This window comes from Tachypleus tridentatus, chromosome 2 (assembly GCF_004210375.1).
Source record: "Tachypleus tridentatus isolate NWPU-2018 chromosome 2, ASM421037v1, whole genome shotgun sequence".
Taxonomy (NCBI): Eukaryota; Metazoa; Arthropoda; class Merostomata; order Xiphosura; family Limulidae; genus Tachypleus; species Tachypleus tridentatus.
Genome location: NC_134826.1, coordinates 120,062,879 through 120,087,728, shown reverse-complemented (window position 1 = coordinate 120,087,728; position 24,850 = coordinate 120,062,879). Strand labels below are relative to the sequence as shown.

Sequence of the window (24,850 nt, the reverse complement as noted above, 5' to 3'; positions counted from 1 at the left end):
GTATTTCCTCTGTGTGATAAGTTTCTATTCCTTTGCTTGAGGTTGTTGAATTATCTGCATCTGTATTGTCACTTGTGGTACTAATAACTGGCTTGCAGAACTGTCTAATATCGGAAAGTTTCAGACGCTTGCTTGTCATAATTGGAATCTGTTTCCAGATGACTCAACAGGCTAAAATACAGTCTTTATTCTACAGTTCAGTCCTACTCCCATTCTGTTCTATCTTCGTTCGTTGTACGTTAAAGTTTTTCAATAAAGACTGTGATTACTAATTTTATTAATATTTGAAAACGTAATTTATGCAATGAAAGTTATTAGTGACCTTGTCAAATATAATGGCCATCTTTTATGCTGTGCAGTGTGCAGGAATAAATTCATGTGGCAGTTAATTTGTGACACATTTGTCTTTATTCTATTAACATTTTGAAAACTGTTCACAACACTTCACTTTTTCAAACCTACATGGAAACTTTGAAGTATCGTGGCAACAAGATTACTCTGTGACCGCATGTTTACAGATTTCAGGTTCATGTAATCAGAGATTACCAATTTGCAAATTGAACAGTCTACATAAGTGGTTGCAAAACTCATTCCTCCATCGGGTGTAAAAGATCTACGCCCCTGCATCTCATGCTTTAAATATTCTAACATTCTGACAGCCAATGTCTAAGTCAGTCAAAGGCCAGTTGGTCTAAGCATTACGATTGATTTCTTAAGCCATCCAAGCGCAAGTTGACTCTATGACCTATTACTAAGCCTAAGTCGTAACTTTAAGCTTAGATTTTTCTTCAGCCTATTGTAATCAAGAAACATGCATTTTGTTTAGACCGCACGAAACATTGTGTGATAACAACAGAAGTGAGAGTTTAACAATTTTCCACCTTCTTTATCTCTGTAGTAATCCAAACTACCACATATATTCAGTAGATGTGTTCTACTGAACTCTTATTTCACATATCATATTTCACTGCAATTCATTAAGAAATGCCTGAGATATAGCACTTCCAATTTTGACTAAGTTTGTTTTTTTTTGCGCCAAAAGTACGGCAGCTTTATTTGAAAGAAAATATATTTAATGTTAATGGTTGTTTTTATTTTGTTTTTGTTTTTTTCAAATTTTGTACATTGATACATACTCTCAATCTACAATTTGGAGTTTTATTTATTCTAAATATAAGCCACATGTACAAAGTTATTCAACGTAAGCCACTCAAATTTAATCAAACGTTTTGTATACTCCTCCGTAAACATTCGTGTGAGTTTTACTACAGTTTAATCAACGAGTAAAAGTGGACCGTTTTTTTTATATTTTTTATCATTTGAATTAAAGGCGATTCATTTGGAGCAGCGAAACTAAAGAGTGAAAGGACTTGCAATTTATTAGGTCCTATGACTTATCACAGACGAGTCTGAAAGTAATTATGTTACATATTACGATTTCAAATAATTTCAAGTAGCCTGAAATTTGAATTTGAATTTAGAAGTTAATTGAATATCGATATGTAAAATTCATGATATTTGTCAACAAGATTAATTACATATATTTTTCTTTCTTAACACAAATATATTTTAATATAAAAACAACAATATAGTTTATAATAACGGTTTTCACAAATAGTGATTTATATATAAAAGTTTTACAAACAATAATGAGTCTTCTGTCTGGTCTAGAACTGAGTATTTTAGCGACGATTCACACTGAACCAGTAAATTCTATTTTGATACGCAGGTACAATTCCCTTAACGCGAAATCAGCTAGCTTCTTCACACGTGTGCTTTTTCCCCGAGAAAGATATCTAATGTCCTCGTAGAAATACTAATGTCCAAAGTTAATTCTCTGAAACTAAATGGTTTGTAGTGTTCAAAATCTGGCCAAATATTTGTAGTTTTCCGATTAATAAACTTTTACTAGAATTATAGTTTCAAAGGCTTATAGTATACTAACAGTAGCAAACCACCAGTATCTAATGTCTCTCCGCGTGTTGCAGTTTATAAACTTTAAGGTGATGTTTCTGAAAGTTCATTGACAATAATATTGATAGTCTCTAGTATTTTACATACGGATATAGTACATAATAAAGTTGTCCATTAACTTCCCATGGGAGATCACTTAAGTGTCAACAAGACATGTCACAAATTTTTGAGATATTTCTTGTCAAGATGTTTCTTCGTTTTTTAAAATTTATCATACATCTCAATTGATTTGAAAACCTAACCCGAAAGTTCCCGTTATTCTTTTGAAACCTATCCTTTCTTTCAAAGAACTCGGTTTTAGCGGTTTGAGTCTGCAGACATGCTGCCTTGCCACTGTGGGCATCTTGTTATTAATTAATTGTGTTGGGTCTTTTCCAAAAAGATAGCATGTGCACTGATTCACTTTCACGAGCTATGTAATAATTATGATGGTAAAGTTATTTGTATCGATTGTGTTACATACTATCATGATGACTGAATTTATATAATTCTTTGATAACACCAATTTTAATTCCCTAATGATATTATATAATTTCAGTTGTGAAAAACTACCGTGTGATCAGTGAAGAGCTATCTAGCTGCCCGTTAAGTAAATTGTGCTGATATCAAATCAAAATTAATTCACTCATCGTGAACCGTGGATAAAATATCAAGGAAGTTTCGGATAAGATAGAAGACTCGATGTTATTTGTAAATTTGTAAAACTTTTGTTGCATGGTTATTATAAACAGTATTATTGTTTGTATATTAAAATATATTTGTTTTTAAAAGTAAACTGCGCGTATCAATCTTGTTCGTAAATATCATAAATTTGATATATATCAACATTTAATTAACTTTTGAATTTAAATTATTATATTCCTTTCAAACTATTTGAAATTATAATTTGTGATATACTAAATCAGAAGCTCGTCCCTGATAAATTATAATACATAACAATTAGTAGTTCGTATCTCGTTGCTCTACTTTGAAGGTGTGGGTCAGACAAGAGTAGTCTAATAGGTGGTGGTGAATGCGGTTCTCTTCTATCTGTTTCCCTATATTCTATCGGTTCAAATTTGGGGAGTGCTAAACATGAATGGTCCTTAAATGCAGCCATGCACAAAAAGTCTTAGTTAGCGCTACTTTAAGTCCAAAGTGTAGGTGGTATGAATTATTTATATAGATGTGTCTACTGTACATTTTCGGTTAAAGACAGAAACAGACGAATAGTTCGTTATTACTAAATTTAGTATTTTCAGAGGAATTGATGTCACATTGATGTTAGCAGATTTTAAATTAATCTCTATTTGAAACTTAAATTCTTTGTGTGTTTTTCATTTGAATGTTTAAGGTTTAATGTTAAAATAAAAGTATTGCATATATAAATAAAAACAACATTACAATGACATGAATTAAAAAGAGAATGTATGAATGGTAGTAGTATATTAATAATGTATACATTTTATTGTGTGTATCAGGCTGATTTTTTGTAACAATTTTGTAGACTTTTAACTGCTCTTGATTTAGTGTAAAAACGACAGTAATAAATAAAATGTTAAAAGCTTGATCACGTATAAAGTTTTCAGTGGTGTGGTTATTATTTTAAAATATTCAAATAAGTTTCACGACAACTCACTCTGGCCTTGTCAGCTGTTGAACTCGCCTATAATTAAAGCTTTCATCACAAAATACACAAAATAACTGACAGTTAACATGACACAAATGCTTTAAAATTATTTCACGCAAAAAGAAACTCGCTTGAGAAATGAAAGAGAATGATTATCCAAATGGTCCACTGGGATATTTCCAGAGTCTAAAAAGAAGAACGGTTACGGTATAGAATTACCTCTCACAAAGCTAGTTATTAAATATGACGTAATTTAAACACTGAAGTGATGCGCACTAAAATCTCTGACACTTTTATCTTATTTTTTTATCAGTGAGCATATACGTATAATGATTGAACTATATAAATACGTGTGTTTATTATAATTAAGAAAGAGAAAATGGTATACTATTATTTTTATGTCGTGTATAATTCTGCAAAAATTTGTAATAAAAGGCTTAAAATGGCTAGCAGAAGCAACATAATATATATATATATATATATATATATACTAGCGTTCAGCAGATTAGAAATGATGGATCAAGTACTACTACCCCCACACTATACCCCTTACATTTCATAACTAACTGAAATAAATAAATCTTCCGAAATGAAACTTGACTAACAAAGAGGCAGAAAAGTGCATTTCAGGCAACCAAACGTCCGTAAGTTCCTTTTGAGACAATCAAAATTAAGAGATCATTCATCAAATGAGTTCGTAGCATATTCATAGAATAATTATCGGTAAACAAAAAAACTGCACGAGAGATATCTGCGCTAGCCGTCCCTAATTTGACAATGTAAGACTAGAGGAAAGGCAGCTAGTCATCATCACCCACTGCCAACTCTTGGGCTACTCTTTTACCAACGAATAATGGTATTGACCATCAGTTTATAATGCTCCCAAGGCTGAAAGGGCGAGAATGTTGGGTGTAACGAGGATTCGAATCCGCAATTTTAGGACGACGAGGCGAGTGCTTTAACCACCTGGCCAAAGTCATTTACATTGACAACTGCTAAGATACAGAAAAGCCTTTACGTCTTGTTAACTTTACGTTCTAATAATGGCTTTTATATTATGTTACTTAGCAACAAAAGTATAACATAATATTCTTGTTAGTCTATGTACCAAAAGTATAAAATAAAATGCATAGACAACAAAACTGGGATAATATTTGTTTATTTGCTGTCTTAGAGTATCCGTTGATTAAAGAAAATATTTTGTTTTATTTAAAACGTTTGTGATATAACAGAAAATAACTTAATTTAGATTAGTTGGTTGGATTTTTCGGAACAAATCAAGTAGGCTTTCTGCGCTAAACAACAAATACAAGCGTAAAAGGAAAAGTCCATAGAATGTAAAGTTAAATAGAGTTAAAAACTAAACAATGTACAAAAGCCAGGTAAAAGACTCAAATAGAATTTAAAAGGCCAGCGACTCGGAAAAGCCTAAAAACACAATTAACTAATTATAGTCCGAAATTAACAGATTCACGAAATGTTTGGTAAGGCAGAACGAAATGTATATATACCCTGCTAGTACAGCGGTAAGTCTACGGATTTACAACGCTTTTTATAAAATTAAGATGATATAGTTGGATGATGTCTTATTACTCCATTTCCATATTCAAGAAACTTCTCAATTACTAAGGTATTGGTATAGCCGCATAATCTTGTTCACATACAAGGGCAAATTTACAATACAATTAAATAGTTTGGATTACAGAGTAAGAACATTACTTCATGAATGGATAATGTAAAAGACTGACTAGAAACTGTAGCTAAAGAAAGAGCCTAGATCAGATATGTAATGCCAGTTCTGTTACTACTTGCACACTAGCGCAAACGATTATTGTTTTCCTGATTGTAAAATACCTAAGATGAGGAGAAAAATACTGCAGAATATACTTTTTATACGATATTTTCTTATATAGTATTGGGTCTCCTCCACGACAACGGCAGGTCTACAGACGTACAACCCCAAAATTCAAGATTTGCTTGAGACAAACAAACCAGGATCCCCAAAAATTTGCTGTGTCAGAAAAGAAACACCAAATTTTTGTGCTGCCATCTAGTGCTTACTATTGGTTTTATCTCTGTCTATAGGCTCATAAAAATATTATCTTCTTTTGCAGGTAGCCGTATTTGGTTCAGTAATAACAAGTTATATATTTATTCTGCAAACTACAGACAGTTTAATCTCTATATTTTCTTCGTATGTATTCAACAAAATGAATCAAATGAATATTTGATATTAGATCAAGTACCCGTCCCCTGGACGGAAGTTATGTATATTCATGATTAATGAAAATTTATCTCAGGACACGAAAAGTTGTTTCTCTTACATGTAATTGTTAAAAAAAATGCCCATAAAAACTGTAAAACACAAAATGAGAGACCGTGAATGTGCTTGTATTTTCACATGGACACAACAAACTTTCATGCCAAATTTGATGAAGCTCCATCAACAGGACAAAGTAGTGGTAAAAACCGCAAAGTGGAAAACTGAACATTTGTATGTACTCCCGCATTGACTTAATGAACCTACATAAGAATTTTGGTGAAGATCTATCCACACCCTACGAAGTAGGTACGTGGACATACAAAAGACAATACTATTATTTTTACCGTTTCCTCTTGGGATTACAAAGTGCCTTCAACAATTCTAATACGAAAACAACAACAATAATGATGCATTAAAATTGTATAATTGATAATAAGTTAATTCCTGATAATTAACAACATTAATATATTTATATATATAAATTAAGAGAAATTACAATAATTAATTATACGAATGAAACAAAGTACAATAAGCGTTTTGATTAACATAACATATATTTCTTTCTCTACCAATTTACTGTCCATATATTTGTTTTTCCCAAATATTTTTTTTTCGTGGTTTTAATCTCTGTCATTTATTGTACAAATACAAGGTGACCTCTTATTCTTTTTTGTCACTTGCTGTCTAATTACTGGTAGAGGCATCTATAGCTGAATGATCGATGGAATCCACTAATGGCTTCATCCTTGGCGACATATTGAATCTCGTCATAAAACGCGGCCAAGGCAGCAGGTTGATTTCATTCCAATGAAGTCTTCTCTGAAGCTGACCACTTATCAGTTTTTCTTGCCAGTGTTTTACAAAAGATAATTAGAATGTACGACCGATGGTTCAGACCGTTTAATTTTATGGATTATTCATTATTGATTGAATGTTTTCATTATCTAGTGTTTCAATTCTTATTACCCTTGGAAATCCATGTATCTGTAATGCTATTGTCACGTAGTATAAAGGAATTTCCTTGCCACAAACTCAGAAACTGTTTGAAGCAAATCTTTCCTCACATCCATATTTCTACATACATTCTGTTCCCAATATGCACATTTCAGTATCAATTACCTACAAATCTTATTTTGTAAATAAATTTTAAACCATGAGGACGACTTCTAATTTTTCTCTTGCTAGAAGTTTACGAGTATTCGCTGATTACATCAACCCATACTCTTGCTGTAGCTTTCATTATCGGATCAGGTTAAGTAATGGTAACAGTAAAACAAGTGTCAATCAACATGTTTGAAGACTTTATGAATCCATTGACTCTTGGACCACTTTCTTTAAGTAGAGCACTCCTGATTTCAATTTTAGCAGATTGAGCTTTCTCACAATCAAGATATTGTTTCTTTGATTTATTATCAATGGCTGATTCATCACAGTCCCTCATACATTGCCCAAATTTCCATACCTAGAGCAGTTTTCTTTTTCTTGTCATCGTTTGGAAACAGTATCTATTTCTAATAATTTTTTATACTACCCTGACAATATAAACTGTTAAGTTACAATTGAAACTTATTCTGTTCTCTGAAATACTTCTTTGATTTATCTAATTAATCCTTTCATTAGTTCTGTATCTCTATCAAAACATGTTGATGTTTTCAATTTCCACACTGCTTGACCTAACGATCACTTTATTCCTAGATCACGAATTTACACATGGGGATTCGATGGCATCAGTCCGAACTCTATATTTTTGTGATGTAAAAAATATGCTTTTGTAATTATAACGCAGCTGCTTATAATATGTAACGTTTTTACATAATCTACATCCTCCTAACTTGAAACAGTCGCATTCCAAGACTTATGTTGAAACTTTATAGCTGGAAGTCCGAAGCCATATTGCTGCTGTAAGGTTATTTAGGCACTAAGGTTATTTTTAGGTACTTTCAAAATAATATAATAAAAAAAGTCAAAGGTACATACAAGTATTTGTTAAACTACTGGTTATCACAGTTGTATCCAGACCTGTAAATAGTTGTCTCTTTTTCTTCTACTTTAGAATACAACTGACAAGACGAATTGTTTTCTTCTCTGTTATTACAATACAGTCCGTCGTCATTTCACGTTAAAAAATCGCTCTTTATCGCTAATATCACAATCATGTAGTCTAGATCTAAATGATAATCTTTCAAAACGTATTTGTACTACGACAGAAGTCTAAATTCATGTAGTTTCTGTCATTATAATAAAGATAGTTCTTTTACCGCCTGTTTCAAAACTTCTGCATATTTTTACGGTGTTTTCTTGTATCTACCTAAGTTATCTAAAAATATATTGAATATTTGACAAACACAGTAAATGAATTAAAAATTAAGTAAAATTTTTTGTTCGATCTCCCAAATGTTTGAGCTATAGAAAGAAATTAATATAATATTGTTTGTCTAGTTCTTTGCTTTGCACAGTTTTTTCGTAGTTTTAACTCATTGTTTTTCTTTATAGAAAGCGTTCTGAAGTTTGATCAGTTTTCTGAAGCCCTGGATCTTCGTCATGTGATCCCAAAAGATCTTTTACTGCTACTCTATTCTTTGGCAGATGTTTGAATGGTTTCACTTATGTGTCACAGATTAATAAAGATTTCGCCTTCTCACCTATTCAGTTGCTACTCCCGATTGCTCAGTGGAAGGTGTAAAAAGTTTTCACTAAAAATCTAGTTATAAAACCCACAGTTTACAGCACTAAAGTATGAAGATGTGGGCTGTAAGTGTATTAGGAGAAGGTAAAAAGCAACATCTGCACAAGGAAAACCTTGTAACTTACTGCAAAAACAAGTACTTGACTTGTAATTGAAAGGAAGTCTCTAGAGAATCAGAATGAAAACATTGGCAAAGGTTTATGGACAAAAGCAACCCAAGTCTGCTTATGTATGTATGGACCAGCAAGTCTGCTTATGTATGTATGGATCAACAAGTCTGCTTATGTATGTATGGACTAGTTACAGTCTTGACCCCATTCCTTCTAAACAGAACTGGGAACTATTTGTATGACAATCAAATAGCAAAAAAGAAACGAAGCTAGGTCAGAGAGAACTTAATGTGTTCCAGTTTTCCACTAGGGTCAGTAAAAGGAAGTACATAAATGGTAGTTGGTCAGTCAAAGTTTAGATAAAGCCTAGGGATCAGGAAATTGTAAGGATACATTTTAATCCATAAAAACGTAGTTCGGTCATTACCTGGAGTAAGAATACGTGGTTTTTACCGTATCTTATGATCCCTTCTAACCTATCCATTTACCTAAATTTTAATTAATTAAACTTCATCTAGCTTTTCATTTAAACATGTATTTTCGATATCCAGTGTCAGGTTTCGACCATTATCATCATTTTAACCTCGCCTTCCTTTGACCCTTTGAGTTATCATTCAAATTTTCAAGTTTCTGTGAGACTTTCTGTACATCAAGGAAACTGACGTTTTTACCAAAACTAAGACTCTTGAATTTAGTCTGATTCTTACCATAGTTTAATCCACAAATAAAGATGCACTGCTTACCAACATACCTGATATATGAGAGCTCATTCTGTCTGTTTGGGTTGACCCTGTAGTCACTATAGCTCAGTAATTCCATTTAGCTGTACAGTGTGTGTGTTTTTCTTACAGCAAAGCCACATCGGGCTATCTGCTGAGCCCACCGAGGGGAATCAAACCCCTGATTTTAGCGCTGTAAATCCGTAGACTTACCGTGAAATCTAAGAATGAGCTGCAGATGAGAGGATGTAAAAACTACTAATCAAATGTCTCATCATTGTCTGCATTATTACTACATAGTAAAAACATCAAACGTGTTAACACCTTCAACTAGTGCACTATATTTCAAAGTCCGATAAAAGCGTTCTGGATTCTGGATTCTCTAAAGGATAAAACAGATCTCGAGAAGGCATAAGCAGGAAGAGCTTTCAGTCTCTGATGGCTTCCATAAGTGTAATTATACATTGGCCGTAATGGTGTTAACCAACTTATGGATTTTCTTTTCTGCCACCTCCACCACGTTAGAATCTATAAAACAATGAGAGAACTTCCACCTTTATGGCAGGAGTACCAATTGTAAATAAAAGGAAATGGACTTATGACTTTCCAGTGTCTGAGACTCCCACCAATCAAAGGACTCCATGAGCAATAACAGACCATGAGTGAGTTGTACATTTTTTTATATATCGAAACTTAATCTATAATTAATTATAGTTTGTTGTAAAATTTAAAACTTTTCAGTGATTCAAGAATGTTTTTATTATTTAATTTTCTATTTCTACATTAAAAGTATATGCTTTGTATCGCTTTTTTAATAGATTATAAAAAATTGTTTTATGAATAAGTTATTTGTGCTTGTGAGTGTACAATGAAACGGTCATTTCCTGTTTGTTAATTTTGTTGTATTCTATTATATAAACATTTTAGTGTGAGTCATTTCTCTCACTTTACTTTGAATTTTGATTTAATGTCAGATGTTTCATTTGGTAGTTCTTTTTTATTTCGTATTTTGTTGAATTGTACTGACAAACTTTGCGCATTCAACGTTAAAACGTGTTTTTTTCTCCATGTGAAATCAATTATTATTATGTATAAAGTGTTTTCAGTTTGTTTCTTTTAAAATTAGACATTGTATTGTATTATTGGTTGTAGTCTAAGCACACAGCTACTACATGGTGTTCTAATTCGGTTTTTAACGTTGTAAGTCTGCAGACATATCAATGTGAAGCATTGACATAGTATATCAAACTGCTCTCTTTTAAAGGGAATAAGTACCAGAGGTAAAACACTTTTTTCATGTATCGTTTCGCTGATCAAATGTATTTAGCTTTTATATTACCATACATCCAAAGAGTTTTTTCTTTATTGACTTATTATGTGATATCTGATTTCACATTTTAATTGTAGTTAAGGAGTGTTCTTTCATAATGATCTATTACTTTTATTCTGAGTTATATTGACAGAATAAATTCATATATTTCAGTTTAGTGCTTTGCTTAATGGTTGTGCCATCATGAGAACGAACGAAAATTGATGTACTCCTTGACCATGTCATGGGTTGAGTGGTCATTGGATTTAAGGTAAAATTTAATTGTTGGCTTGAGGACAAGTTTGAAACTGAGGAAGGAGAAAAAGTATAGTATCTAAAAGTTATATCATTCACTATGTTCTATAAAAATGACCAGTGGCGTGGATGGCACTGATCATTATTTTTATATCGAATGTTTCTAGCTAGTGTAGAAGATTGATTTACAGTAGTTCTGCTTGTTTTCTAAAGAGGATAGGTTAATGAAAAGGCATCTAGTTTGAAGAAAGCTGTTGATAGATTTGTGTCTCAAGATGGCTGATATAGGTATTAAAACTCTTATTAAAAAAAAGTAGAAAACAACGTTTCGACCTTCTTTGGTCGTCTTCAGGTTAATAAACATATTTCCAGATTTAATAAGAAATGACACTCCGGTGTCTCAACAATTATGCATAATGTTTTTCCTGTTTTTTCTTTGTTTTTACATATAGATAATCAATGAAAATAAGGGAAACAGATATTTTCTTTGCCTAATTTATAGCTGTGTATATGTATAGCATGACAAGATATCGAAGTTTGAAATTATATATGTGTGTGTGTGTGTGTAACAAACGAAAAACGCATATAAAATACATATATGATTACTATTATTAAAAGGTTAGCGATTGTATATTATGTCATTCCGCTTCTGACACGTTAAATATGAAATATATTTAAGCTATTGACTGTTTGAATGAAAGTCTCAAGCACAGAAACTTGTCTTTAAGTTATAAGTTTCATTTATCAACAGAATTCTCATGTTGCATTAAAATTAAAGGTCATTGTGTTATAAAAATATGAGAAAAACGTTAATTAAGACAGTGTAACTACAAACTGCGGTAGAAAAGAATTAGTCAGAGAAAGGCTGCAATAGTCGTAAAACCTGTCTTAATGTCTCGTTTGAAGGTTGTATAAGCAACCGTTCGGAAACTCTGCCTTGAAGCATTTTATATTCCATTATCATATTTATCAAAAAAAAAAAATCTGTTTTGGCAACTGACAAATCAAGCATTCTCAGACAGTGTCTATATTCGTTACAATAACTCATAAATGAAACTCAAATCACTACAGAATAGAATCTCTTGCGTTTAGATTAACTGGGACCAGATTATATCTGAGATAATTACTCTTAATTACCTGAGGTAAAGATGATTAATGACCTTCGATTTTTCCAATCATTTTCCTAATTCATTATCCTAATTCCAATCATCATTCAAGGTTCGTGTATTTCCTTATAAAAACACAAAATGAAACTGAACCTTTGGTTGATTCCGTTTAACAATAAGTTTTAGAAAATTGGGCTTAGCCTAGTGATTAACGCACAATACTGTGTGTTTGAAGGTTCAGAATTCGAACTCTAATATACAGGCTGAACCTACTATGAGCAGTTTACCTGTGACAGACAATATCGTAATTTCAGTAATGGTAGCTGTGTAGGAAGTGGCTGCCTTCCTTCTAGTCTATAACTCTAAATTAAGGTTGACTATGTTTGAATATTGTGCCTGATGTGACCATTTAACCAATACATTAGTATGTTATTTAGGTTAAAAATACCAAGTACAAAGTTTACATATTCAAGCTTCCTAAATAGTGAGGCATGAGATTCACAAATATCTCCAAAGGTCATCCGCAATTTTGGTTTTTCTGGTTTAGCTTTTGGTTCTTGGCTATATTATATGGGGCTGTTATGATAAAGTAAATTTTATTATAATGGAGCTTGCGAAATATACGTCCAAAACTTCGATCTCTACTATTGCACCAATCATCACCAGTCATAATTGAGTAGGCCCGGTGTGGCCAGGTGGTTGAGGCACTCGACACATAATCCGAGGGTCGCGGGTTCGAATCCCTATCAAACCAAACATGCTCGCCCTTTCAGCCGTGGAGGCGTTATAATGTGACTGTCAATCCTATTATTCGTTGGTAAAATAATAGCCCAAGAGTTAGGGGTAGGTGGTGATGACTAGTTGCCTTCCTTCTAGTTTTTCACTGGTGAATTTGTGACGGCTAGCGTTAATATCCTCGTGTACCTCTAAAAGCGAAATTCAAAATAAACAAACACTTTCATTGATAACTGCGTCTACACAGAAATACTTCAATAAAATCTAGTTTGTGATGTAATGCTGTAATTACAGCTCATTTTAAAACTGATATTTTTATAAAATCCTATTTATCATGGATGGTGAACATTATTGAATGTCAAGTATGAGTACATTGTTATAAAACTGTCAGACATTCCAGAAAAAGCCGCAGGCTTATCTTTGGGCAGTAGGAACTGAAGGTTTCTGCTAGTATATAATCTTTTAAAATGTTTAAGTACATTATAATTTAACATTTTAAATGCAGTTTTTAAACTGTCATAACTATAAATCTTGTGTTTTATAAGAGTATTTACCTAAGTACATATATCATTTGTTGTAATATTTTTTGGTTTTATCTTGAGCAGTCTTCGATTTGCTTCATAGAGTTGATAACAATACTTGTTTTATAATTACTTGAAGATAGTTCTAGTTTTCAATCGCAGCCAACCCGTGTTAAGCGTTGTTAGAGGTTGATTCTATCTTTACATATACAAGCTATATATTATAGACATACAAACCACGTGATAATGTGTGCTAACATGTGAGCACTCAAACGGTAAATTAGTCATCATCACTGTATTCAGTGATGATTAAATAACAATGTAGTTAAGGAAACTATTCGTCGACATATTTTTATCACATGTCATTTATAATATCATGTTCGCTTTACTTCACTTTACAAATACAGTGACAATCCACTGATGTTTGGTATAAAAACACAAGGTGAAGTTTCAGTGAAACAGTGACGGGGTAAAACAATTACCATGCATAAGGCCTCAATATATATTACTGACTTAACGTTTCTCTCTACAGGGTTTTTGTACTGTTTTCTATACGTTCCCATGTTCAAGTGATAGTTTTACTGCCACACTAAATGTAGACTATTTTCGTTGATGCTTTATATTTCAATATATATTACATGATCAAAAGTATATGGACAACCGACCATCACAGCTATATGTGCTTATTGAATATCTTATTTCAAAATCATGGGAATTAATATGGAGTTGGTCCCCCCTTTTTAGCTATAATAGCCTCCACTCTTCTAGGAAGGCCTTTCACTAGATTTTGGAACATGGCTGCGGGGATTCGCTCCTATTCAGCCACAAAAGCATTAGTAAGGTCGGGCACTGATGTCGGGCGAAAAGGCCTGGCTCGTAGTCGGCGTTCCAATTCATACCAAAGGTGTTCGATGGGATTTAGGTCAGGGCTCTGTGCAGGTCAGTCAAGTTGTTCCATACCAACCTTGGGAAAACATTTCTTTATCGACCTCACTTTATGCACGGGGACATTGTCATGCTGAAACAAAAAAGGGCATTCCCCAAACTGTTGCCACAAAGTTGGAAGCATACAATTCTCTACAATATCATTGTATGCTGTAGCATTAAGATTTCCCTTCACTGGAACTAAAGAACCTACCCAAAACCATTATTCCTCCTCAAAAAAACTTTACAGTTGGTATTATACATTCAGGCAGGTAGCGTCCTCCTGGCATCCGCCAAACCCAGATTCGTCCGTCAAACTGCCAGATAGTGAGGCGTGATTCATCACTCCAGAGAACACGTTTCCACTGCTCCAGAGCTCAATGGTGGTGTGCTTTACACCACTCCAGCCGATGTTTGGCATTGCCCATGGTATTTTAGGCTTGTGTGCAGTTGCTCGGCCATGGAAACACATTTCATGAAGCTCCCGACAAACAGTTCTTTTGCTGACGTTGCTTCCAGAGACAGTTTGGAACTTGGTAGTGAGTGTTGCAACTGTGGACAGACAATTTTTACGCGCTACGTGCTTCAGCACTCGGCAGTCCCGTTCTGTAAGCTTTTGTGGCCTACCACTTCATGGCTGAGCTATTGTTGCTCCCAGACGTTTCCACTTTACAATAACAGCACTTACAATTGACCGGGGCAGCTCTAGCAGGGCAGAAATTTAACGAATTGATTGTTGGAAAGGTGGCATCCTATGATAGTGCCACGTTGAAAGTCACTAAGCTCTTCAGCACGACCCATTCTACTGCCAATGTTTGTCTATAGAGATTGCATGGCTGTATGCCAAATATTATGCACCTGTTAGCAATGTATGTGGCTGAAATAGCCGAACCCACTAATTAGAAGGGGTGTCCACATCCTTTAGGCCATGTAGTGTATATTGCTTGTTGTTATACTGTGATACTAATTTTCCATGACTTCCTCTGGAGTATTAGGGTAGGATGCAATTTTTATAGGGTTTTTATTCATTTCTATCAAGACGTATTAAACATATGTATTTTTCTAACACCATGTTTTGTTATCATGAAATTACAAAAAGCATAGAAAGTACGAAACTGCAGCACTTTCAACGAATGAATGTTCATAATGTTGAGCCATATCAATAATTTAAGGGAAGGCGTAATTCCAGCAAAGTCAAAAACATACTACACAATCAGCTACTAGTCGAATGCTGGAAATAATCAAAAGGACTAAGTAGCTTGCTATTGGAAATTACAAAGCGTGAGATTACAGCAGAAAGTTTAACTTCCTTTATCAAAACTTTCAAGTATTTGGGTATACAAAAGTAACACCAGAAACATGTTCACGATACTCTTTCAAACTAAGTAGTTAAGGCACTCGACTCGTAATCCGAAGATCGCGGGTTCGAATCCTCGTCACACCAAACATGCTCGCCCTTTCAGCCGTGGGGGCGTTATAATGTTATGGTCAATCCCATCATTCGTTGGTAAAATAGTAGCCCAAGAGTTGACGGTGGGTGGTGATGACTAACTGCCTTCCCTCTAGTCTTACACTGTTAAATTAGGGAAGGCTAGCACATATAGCCTTCGTATAGCTTTGCGCGAAATTCAAACTAAACCTATTAATCTTGTTAGCAAATAAAATAAATTTAATACATATTAGCATTTAATTAATTACTAAGGTCAAATTCAATTCAACGATTATTTGAAATAATAATACGTGACGTATATCAAGTAATAAATCAGACTCATCCGAATAAATAACAATACATAACAGTTGTTAACATATGATATTCTTAATTTTATATATTAAATTCACATAGGATTACGACTGTTTATATTAATATTATTATGGTATTTTTTGTCGAATAGTGTATTTTAAAATATATATCTGACAACTCTTTTGTCTGTATGCATTTATATAGATTAGGAAAAGGGTTTCGATTATTCACGTCCATGTGACTTCTTGTCATTAACAGAACCAAAACCGTAACTGAACGTTAAAAAGACTTGGAATTACATGTAGATATTTTATCAAAACCTCTTTGAGTTGTAGTTCGAAGTGTGATTTATATTTCGTACTTTTGCTTACTTGTAAGTACTGTGTTAATAGTTTTTATTCGAAAATAATGATTATCTAGTAATTTAAAATACTATTGCAATTAGTTTATATGCACACTTTTCTCGAAGTTAAAAATATTTATGTAAATTACCAAATACAGATGTGATCTATATTATAAAGTTAAATTTGTAACTTTATGTATATTATTAATTATTTCCTTTAAATGTATAATTAACATTCTAAGAATACTGTCCTAGTTTTACAAATTACAGGGAAGGGAACTAAACATCACTAGAAGTAGTAGTAGTGAATATATATAGATATCATTAAAATGTACTTACTAAGTAGGTGATAAAGTGATCCAACAACAATATATTTTCGCCCAAATAGTTACTACTACAAAGTATCAAAATTGGCATATGGTTTCAATAATTAAATATTTAAAGTGGTGAAATAATAATAATAGACGTAGATAAATTAAACTTTCCTTATTTATTTTTAATTCCATAGATAGTTCTTAATCGGTTTAATACATTTACGTAGCTTCTTATATTTGGTTTAATGATGTCTTGTTATTAATTATTACTTTCAATATACCTGTCATAGTACAAATACAAGACATTACTCGTGTGTGTATCTCCGCCCTCTTTCTTGATATTGCCCGGCATGGCCAAGTGTGTTAAGGCGTTCGACTCGTAATCTGAAGGTCCCTGGTTTCGAATCCCGGTCGAACCAAACATGCTCGCCCTTTAAGCCTTGGGAGCATTATAATGTGACGGTCAATCCCACTATTCGTTGGTAAAAGAGTAGCCCAAGAGTTGGCGGAGGGTGGTGATGACTAGCTGCCTTCCCTCTAGTCTTACACTGCTAAATTAGGGACAGCTAGTGCAGATAGCCCTCGAGTAGCTTTGCACGAAATTCAAAAAACAAACAAAAAACAAACTTTCTTGATTAACGTTAATTACCGTCGCATGATGAGGCATAGAGAAGTTTTCTACAATAAGGGTAACTACCACCTTTTCTTTCTTTATGTATGGGAGCACTTTCTCACCCTTTTTTATCCAACTGCACAAACTACTCTAGCTGTAAAACTACTTGTGCTCAATTGACTGCAAGTCTTCCCATCAATAAATCAACGGAATCGTGTACTGGTTTTATTGAATGATGAACTTATTTTATTTATGGCAGACGGTTTTTTCAGTTGAATTTAGCCCCATAATTTTAATTAATTCCTATTTACTGATTTATGGTAGGTTCTTTGTTGTTTCTTAGGGTATTGCATTCTTCGTATGTTGATATATGTTGATTTTCTACAGTTTCGATTGTAATAGCCAGGTTTCCCACATCTATACACAGTTCTCCCTTTCTAGTGTCCTTTGGTAGAATCATTTATACCCTGCAAGATTTTGTCTGCAGTTCCTGACAATGTGTCCTTTCAAGTTACACTTGAAACATGTATTCTTGATCCTGAACTATCCAATTAAATTCTGGAACTTCATTTGGTAGTTTCATGGCTTCACGTGTTTAGGAGTGCACTGCAGTAACAGATGGAACAGCAGCAGTGGTAATAAGTGTAGAAAGAACTAAGTGCTATCCCACATTATACAGTAGATTGTGTTTTAGGCTGGAGCTGTTAAGGTAGTGCAGAAAGAAGTGTGGCTGCTTTAATCTTTACATTTGATAATTCGTTTTCCAGATTTTTTTATCCTGTTTTTAATGTTATTTTCTACTTCGGTTATGCTCTTTTCTATCTCATTGATATCTTCCTCTGCTTCATTCACTTCTTTTTGAACATCTTTGAATCTGTTATCACAAAATTTCTCTGCTTCATTGGTGTATTTTTAAATTTTTCAGATTTCTTTTTGTAGTCACTTTTTACATCTCCAGCAGCTTCATCAATCATTCAGATTTATTTTTATGTTCAATTCTTTTTAAATCATTTCACATTTCTTTTTACTTTTCTTGTAAATTCCCGCACTTACCTCTTGACTATCTTTCAGCATCCTATAAATTTCTTTTTAGCCTTCCTTTAATTTTCTGTATATTTCTTCTCGATATTTTATTTTATGTCCCTTTTTCTACTTTTTATCATTCTTCTAGCGTTCAGTCTTCTTCTTCTTCTTTATTACTCTTTTAACTGTTTCATTAACTACAATAAATATTCAATATCGCATAGTGAGGTCATCTCGAAAGTTGAAATTTACATAATGCCCTGTTTTATTTTCACCAAAATAATACCACTTCTTACACGAGTGTTGAAATATTGTTCTATATTTGAGTGGGATTTTAAAAATTATTTAGAGAGAATAATATCAAGTTCGGCCCACATAACAATAACAAAACAGTTTAATTCTTCAGTAACGTTTCAACCGTAGGTTACATACAGGTTAACATAAGTTGTAAAACGAAAAGCACAAATAAAGTTTTCACTTTTAAATTTAACAGGCACTTAGTCACTAATGGTACTGAGACTAACGCACAAATAAACTTTCTGGTACATCTCACTGCTAAGCGAGTAACTGAATATATGTGACTAGATGTAGTTCCCGTAGGATCCCTGAAAGTATTTTGTTTCAAGAGTTAAGATAATCAAAATTAAGAGCAACAAATGTTTGTATTCCTTCATTTGGAAGTTCATGTACCATGCTGTGTTGTAGTCTACTGAATGCGTATTTCTTCTCGTGATTGTGTATGTTGTACTGACGCCACAATAGTACATATTACAACATTAAACGTTTTTAATGTGGCGCCATTTTAATGTCTACTGGTTGAGCGACAGGCATCACACTGCTGTACACTGGTGTGAGTGATTAAAAAAGGTGACTTATTTGATCTCGAACTAACATCTAAATATAAACGTTGAAATTTAGCTTAAAATAATATTATTAATGTAATAGTAGTGAATGTAATACACATTTTAATTGCAATTTGTTAATTGTTTTTAATAATATATATAGATAAAAGTGTTCGAGTTTTCAAGTCACGTGACGCATCTCTTTAGCTCAGATCAAAACCAAAATCACAACATACGTTAAAGTGTTGTCAAAATATGTAGGGTTATTTAGAGAATGTTCTTTGCTTATTTCTTGTATGTAAACTGTTAATATTTTCTTACTGTGCTGGTAAGTAATATTGGTAACTATTTAGTAACGTAATTTATTTTTGTGGTTACTTTATTTATAGCTTTAAATCCATTTTTATTATTTTCTTTTTTTTAAGTGTACAATTTTCGTCATAAGATTATAAACCTAGCTTATACAATTACAAAATAGCGGTATGTGAATTAACACTAGAGCTGGTAGTGGCAGGGTTGCCAAGTTGTCCTTTTCATGGCCAAATATCAGGATTTTTCCCTTTTTCTGAAAATTTAGGCTTGGCCTTTTAACATATTTTGGCCAAAAATCTGTCTAAAAATGAAGTGTATTTGCTACTCATTGGCATTGTGCACATAACGTGACTGCAAAACTTCCATCTAGTATTGGATTCCTCATAACTGAGATCTCACTCAGTTTGACAATAGTGATTATTGTACAGAAGAGTGCAAATCTATATTTGAAGCACTTAATGCAGCAAATGAATCTAAAAATAGTTATCGAGTACCCATGCCATTTCAAAAGGCTTCTAAGACCAGATGGTCTGTCAGAAGGAAAGTCATGGTTAATGTTTTACTTAACTGGTATGAACTTAAAGCTTATTTTGCAGCATCAAAATACTGTGGCTGTTCTGATACAAAGTACAAAACCAGAACTTTGAAAAAAATGCTGTATAGTGATATGAACTATTTTTATTTTGAGTTTGCTGCACCAATTTTAAAAGAATTTGAAACTGTAAATGCAGTGTTTCAAGCCACTAACGTGAATCCTCATATCCTCTCTATTAAGTTGGTGTTATTCAAAAAGCACTGTTTAGGAGACTTTACAATCTTTATGGAAGTGAGAAAGATTTAGAAAAAAATTATTATGGAGCCATATTTAATCAAGAAGTTGGAGCTTATCTAAATAAACTGTTGTTGTACTAGTTGGGTACTTTTGGGGTATTAAATATATATAACAAAAATTTACTTTCTATTGGTGGTTGGTAACAGCCCATAGATTTACCCTACACATAAAGTGAAAACTGGAACCCTTTATACATATATATATATCGAAATTTAGCATTTTCTAAAAATATTTTTAAACAGGATTTTGCTTTTTAATTATACTATTATATTTAATTCATTACCTTTGATCATTACATTGTTGCTTTATGTGTATTAACTATATACTACAGTATTACTTTAACAACAAATAAGGAAATATTAGGCCAAGGTATGTCAGTTTCTGTAATTTTAAAGAATTGGAAAACTTTTATTTTACAATCGCTGCAACTTTCAGGATAGCTATACATAGTCTAAATTCTCCAAGGGTTAAGGGAGAAAAGAACAATACTAAAAAACATTAAATTATCATGTTTCAAATATACCTCAGATTTAATGCATAAGTGAAGTATGTTTTTACTGATTTTAGTTAGTGTTTTGTTTTAATTAACAAAAGTGAAATGTTTTGGAACTTAAAACACTAAATATTGATTATTTTATTATTTATATGTCTGCCAGAAATCATGAAAGTTTCTGTTTTCAGGTAAATATAAGATTGGTTTTGTGGGATTACGGTTGGACTACCCAGCTGAAAATAAAAAATGAATGTTGCATCTGTAACTTGTGAGTTTAGCACTATTATTTATTAAACATGATATTAAATTGTGCACATAATACTGGAGTTGTCAAATCTTGGTTGTAGCCAATGTGGAAGACTTTTATTTATGCTAAAGTAAGCCAAAGAGAGGTGCAGGGAACAGTTCACAAAATGTTTTCAGCACCAACTCCTATTTATACAATCTGAATCTTGTAACCCTTCTGTTAAAAAATGTTTCAACTGATCCATTCAGCTTTGTTTTCTACTTGTGAATGTTTGTCTATTATTCTAACAGAGCCTGCCACAACCTTAAGTTTTCAACCATCAACCTAGAAATTCTCATGAGTCTTTTTTTTTTTTTTTTTACAGAGTCTCAGATAATTTTTATATCTGTAAAGTGTAAGCACAGTTAGTATATATTTCAATTGATGTAATTATTTTTTATTAAGTTAAATGCATATTAATGAAATTGTTTATTAACAACACTTGAAAAAAAACATGAACATTTTAAAGCAGTACATTGACAGTTACTCTAGCTGAATTTAAAAAATACTGTATATATAATAACAATAATATTTGATTGTGTTGTATGTTCTTTATATTTAGAATGTTGTTTTGAATTATTTTAACATTTACAACAAGTACTGTAGCATTGTTTAAAATTATATGGAACAAATTCATGAACAGGTTGTATTTCAGAAACTACAGAATTCAAAATTATCTCCAGAACATTTAGTGCAAATGCAAAGGCTTTAAGAGAGCATAAAGGTTTTAATGATACAACAGTAATTTTAATGAAGTTTATGTATTTGATTTGTATTGTCCTTGCACTTTCTATTGATGTCTGATTAGTCCTAAGTTATATCAGCTAGATGAATTTGAAGTAATTTAAAGTTGGCTTTGAAAGAACAGGTAGAATAAATCTATTCATTACATATCATTGATTTATGTAATATATAGTGCTTTCCCTTTTTTATTCTCTTTTCAGATGTCCTGTTATTAGTAGGTGTAGCTTGTAAGGAAGTGAGAGTAGGTAAGTGGGTGTATAGATTTTTATAAAAAAGATATAAAGTGGGTCTGCTTGATCAAAGTGTCAGCATCCCTTAGTTGTTGTTAACATATTAAAATAGAGTTTATATATTAATCTTGTAAAAAACAACAGTAATTTGAGTTTGAAGAAATTAATATGCTGTATGTTAAATTAAGTATACAGAATTGCTGTTGAAAAGCAAAATTGAATTCTTCTGCTGTAACCATTATGAATTTTTTGATCTAACCCATCTGTATCATTCCTAAGGTAGCATTTAGGTTGAAAGTCAAGTTATCCCTTGGCATCTTTGTTTTCCTAAAATATGATGACATGTGAATGCAAACATTAAGCATGATGACTTTGAGTGTTTTTAAACCTAAAATTCAGTTAGATTTTTTAGGAGGGAATATTTACAGTTTATAATTAAATAAAATCCAGTACAGAGTTCATATGTAACTTCTCTTTCAGGAGACACCCAGGCTCCAAAACATGCATTCCTAGGGGCCAACTCTATAGTTCATTGTAAAATGTACTCTGTAGTGGAAGTTTTCAGAAAAATCACTAAATTAAATAGTGAATGTTACATAAATTGAAAGGAAACTAAAGATATCAAAGTATCTCAATTTATTTTGTTGTGAATCTGTATTTCATGACAAAAATAAGTCACACCATATTTTCAGATCACTTAAACTATTTGTATTTTATATATGATCTTTAATTTCTCTCTAAAGCATGGTATTACAATAATTTTTATGTTCATCATTAAAATAGTGTTCTTAATATTAAATATAAGTAATTAAAGAAAATCTTTGCATCACTGTTAATTTAATCTGTTCTTGTTCCCATATAACCTGTTACCTTCTAGTTGATGCATTTGTCAATGAAATGTCAAACACTTTTCATGGAGAAATTGTACAACTTACATTGCTACTAAGCAATCAGTTCTTTCATACCCTGAAACAGCTGTTAATTAGTCATTCATAAATTTGAAGATGTGATAAGCAAAATCCTCAAATTAACAACATATGTAAAACATGCAAATAGCTATAGAATAACTTAAGTGGTGAGGAGTTAAACATAATGTTCTCCCTAATCTGTGTCTTTCAATGTGTTGAGTGAGTTAGATTGTTATACTTCTTTTACCATCCAGATTAATGTATCTTAAACGTACATTTGTAGTTTCATTATTCCTTTGTTTTTGTTTGCATTTTTACTTCTTTTCATTGTTAATGTTCTTTTGTTTCTAAGTTTCTTTTTCTTTGATATTAGTTGCAACTAATTAGGGATTACATTTGAATTAAACTTTGTTATTGTTACCTGGATAACTTTTTATTTTCATGTTTTTTAAGTTAGGTTTTATTTTTATGTCCTTTGATTTTACATTTAATATTTAAGGGTCATTTATCTTCTATGTTTCTTTTGTAGTTTTGTACTTTAGGTGTTTCTTTGTACTTTATATTTTAGGTCAAGTTTCTTAGCTTTGCAGGGTTGTTATTTCTATGTACTTTGTAGACCTTCCACATTTTGTTAGTAATAAGTACTTTCTATAAGTATGTTTAAATTATGTCTTTTTGACTACACTTTACAACAGATCTCTGGGCTTCTGCTTCCTGTTTTGCTCCATTTCTGAGATTTTTTTTCCTTCTTACGATCATACTTCATCCATTTGTTTTGTTGAATCTATTCGAGACCTGTTACATAAAGGAGCTATGTGTGGAGCCGGCTCAACTTGGAGTTTACATGCATCTGTTTGCCATTTTAAAAAACACAGGAGATTGGTGTGCCATCATAGATCTTCTTAGCTGTATTCTTACTTGGAGACATCTTTTTTCATTATGGAGTATTACCTCTCACTTTGTTCAGATTATTTTTGCCTTAGTATCACAGTAATTTTTGTTATTTTTTTGGTTCATCCACAAGGGTTATGTCTTCTACTTTTGCATCTTTTGCACATCATCTTCACAAATGACTGACTTCTGCTTGCCTCTTTCTGTGCTCATTCAGTTATTCACACCCAATTACACCTTTGAAAAGTTAGTTGGGGTTTCTCATGAAATTGGAGAGGTCCATAACCTCCGCCCACCATCTTATTCATTTGTGGATTCTATATAATTCCACCCCTCAGTGTGGATTTTTGTATGTGGTGAGGGGACTTCCCATAGAAGGTTTTGTTCTTTCAATTTAACTCTTCTCGGATCAAAACATCCACCCACATATTTGCCATACATGGTGACCAGAGAAGGGGAGGAGAGGATCCTGGTGGTTGAGGGGTCCAACCCTAACATACCACTTTGGCCCTGAATTCCTGTAGACAAAGCCACCTTCGGGTGGCCCCCCTTGGATCAATCAGTTGGTCCACTTGGGCTAGGGTCAACCAAGTACCTGTGTTGGATGTTCTCAACAGATGTTGTGGACATTGTATCTGATGCTGGTGTTCGGGTATAGTGCTCACAAAATCCTGGCGTTTCTGCAGTGACCTTGTTTGGCATTGTAATGCATTCCCTCTTAGGGCTCCATAGTAGGTGGGGTCAGTGGGCACTGAAATATTCTTTTTTTTTATTATGGATTCTCCAAATAAAAATTTAAATAAAATAGCGAAAAACCAGTCCATAAGTAAACGACCACGTCTTGAAGATTCTGAGCAGCAATCTTCAACATCTGTAACATCTGTACCTCATTTACTTAAACTACATTTTCTTTCAGACAAACCTTTAGGGCAGATGTTCTCCCTTTTTTCATTCAGAAGGGACTAGAGGGACTTGCTGGCTCTCCAAAGTCAGTAAAGAAGCTTTGCTCTGGTGACATACTGGTGGAAACATCCACATCTCAACACAGTGAACTCCTCTTGCATTCA

General features: G+C 32.8%; 1 protein-coding gene across 4 annotated transcripts in view; it reads left to right on the top strand.

The window, feature by feature from the left end:
* The first annotated feature begins 16,199 nt into the window (after positions 1 to 16,199).
* LOC143244951 (uncharacterized) overlaps positions 16,200 to 24,850 on the top strand; it is a 65,235-nt gene continuing 56,584 nt past the window's right edge. For 2 of the 4 annotated variants that reach the window (XM_076490550.1, XM_076490547.1), the window contains exons 1-3: positions 19,283 to 19,415; positions 20,913 to 20,992; positions 21,955 to 21,999. In XM_076490550.1, coding sequence (XP_076346665.1) covers positions 20,971 to 20,992; positions 21,955 to 21,999 — 67 coding nt within the window. In that variant the 5' untranslated portion in view covers positions 19,283 to 19,415; positions 20,913 to 20,970. Of the gene's footprint in view, positions 16,326 to 19,282; positions 19,416 to 20,912; positions 20,993 to 21,954; positions 22,000 to 24,850 lie in introns of those variants that run through there. The other 2 variants (XM_076490548.1, XM_076490551.1) reach the window with 2 other exon arrangements.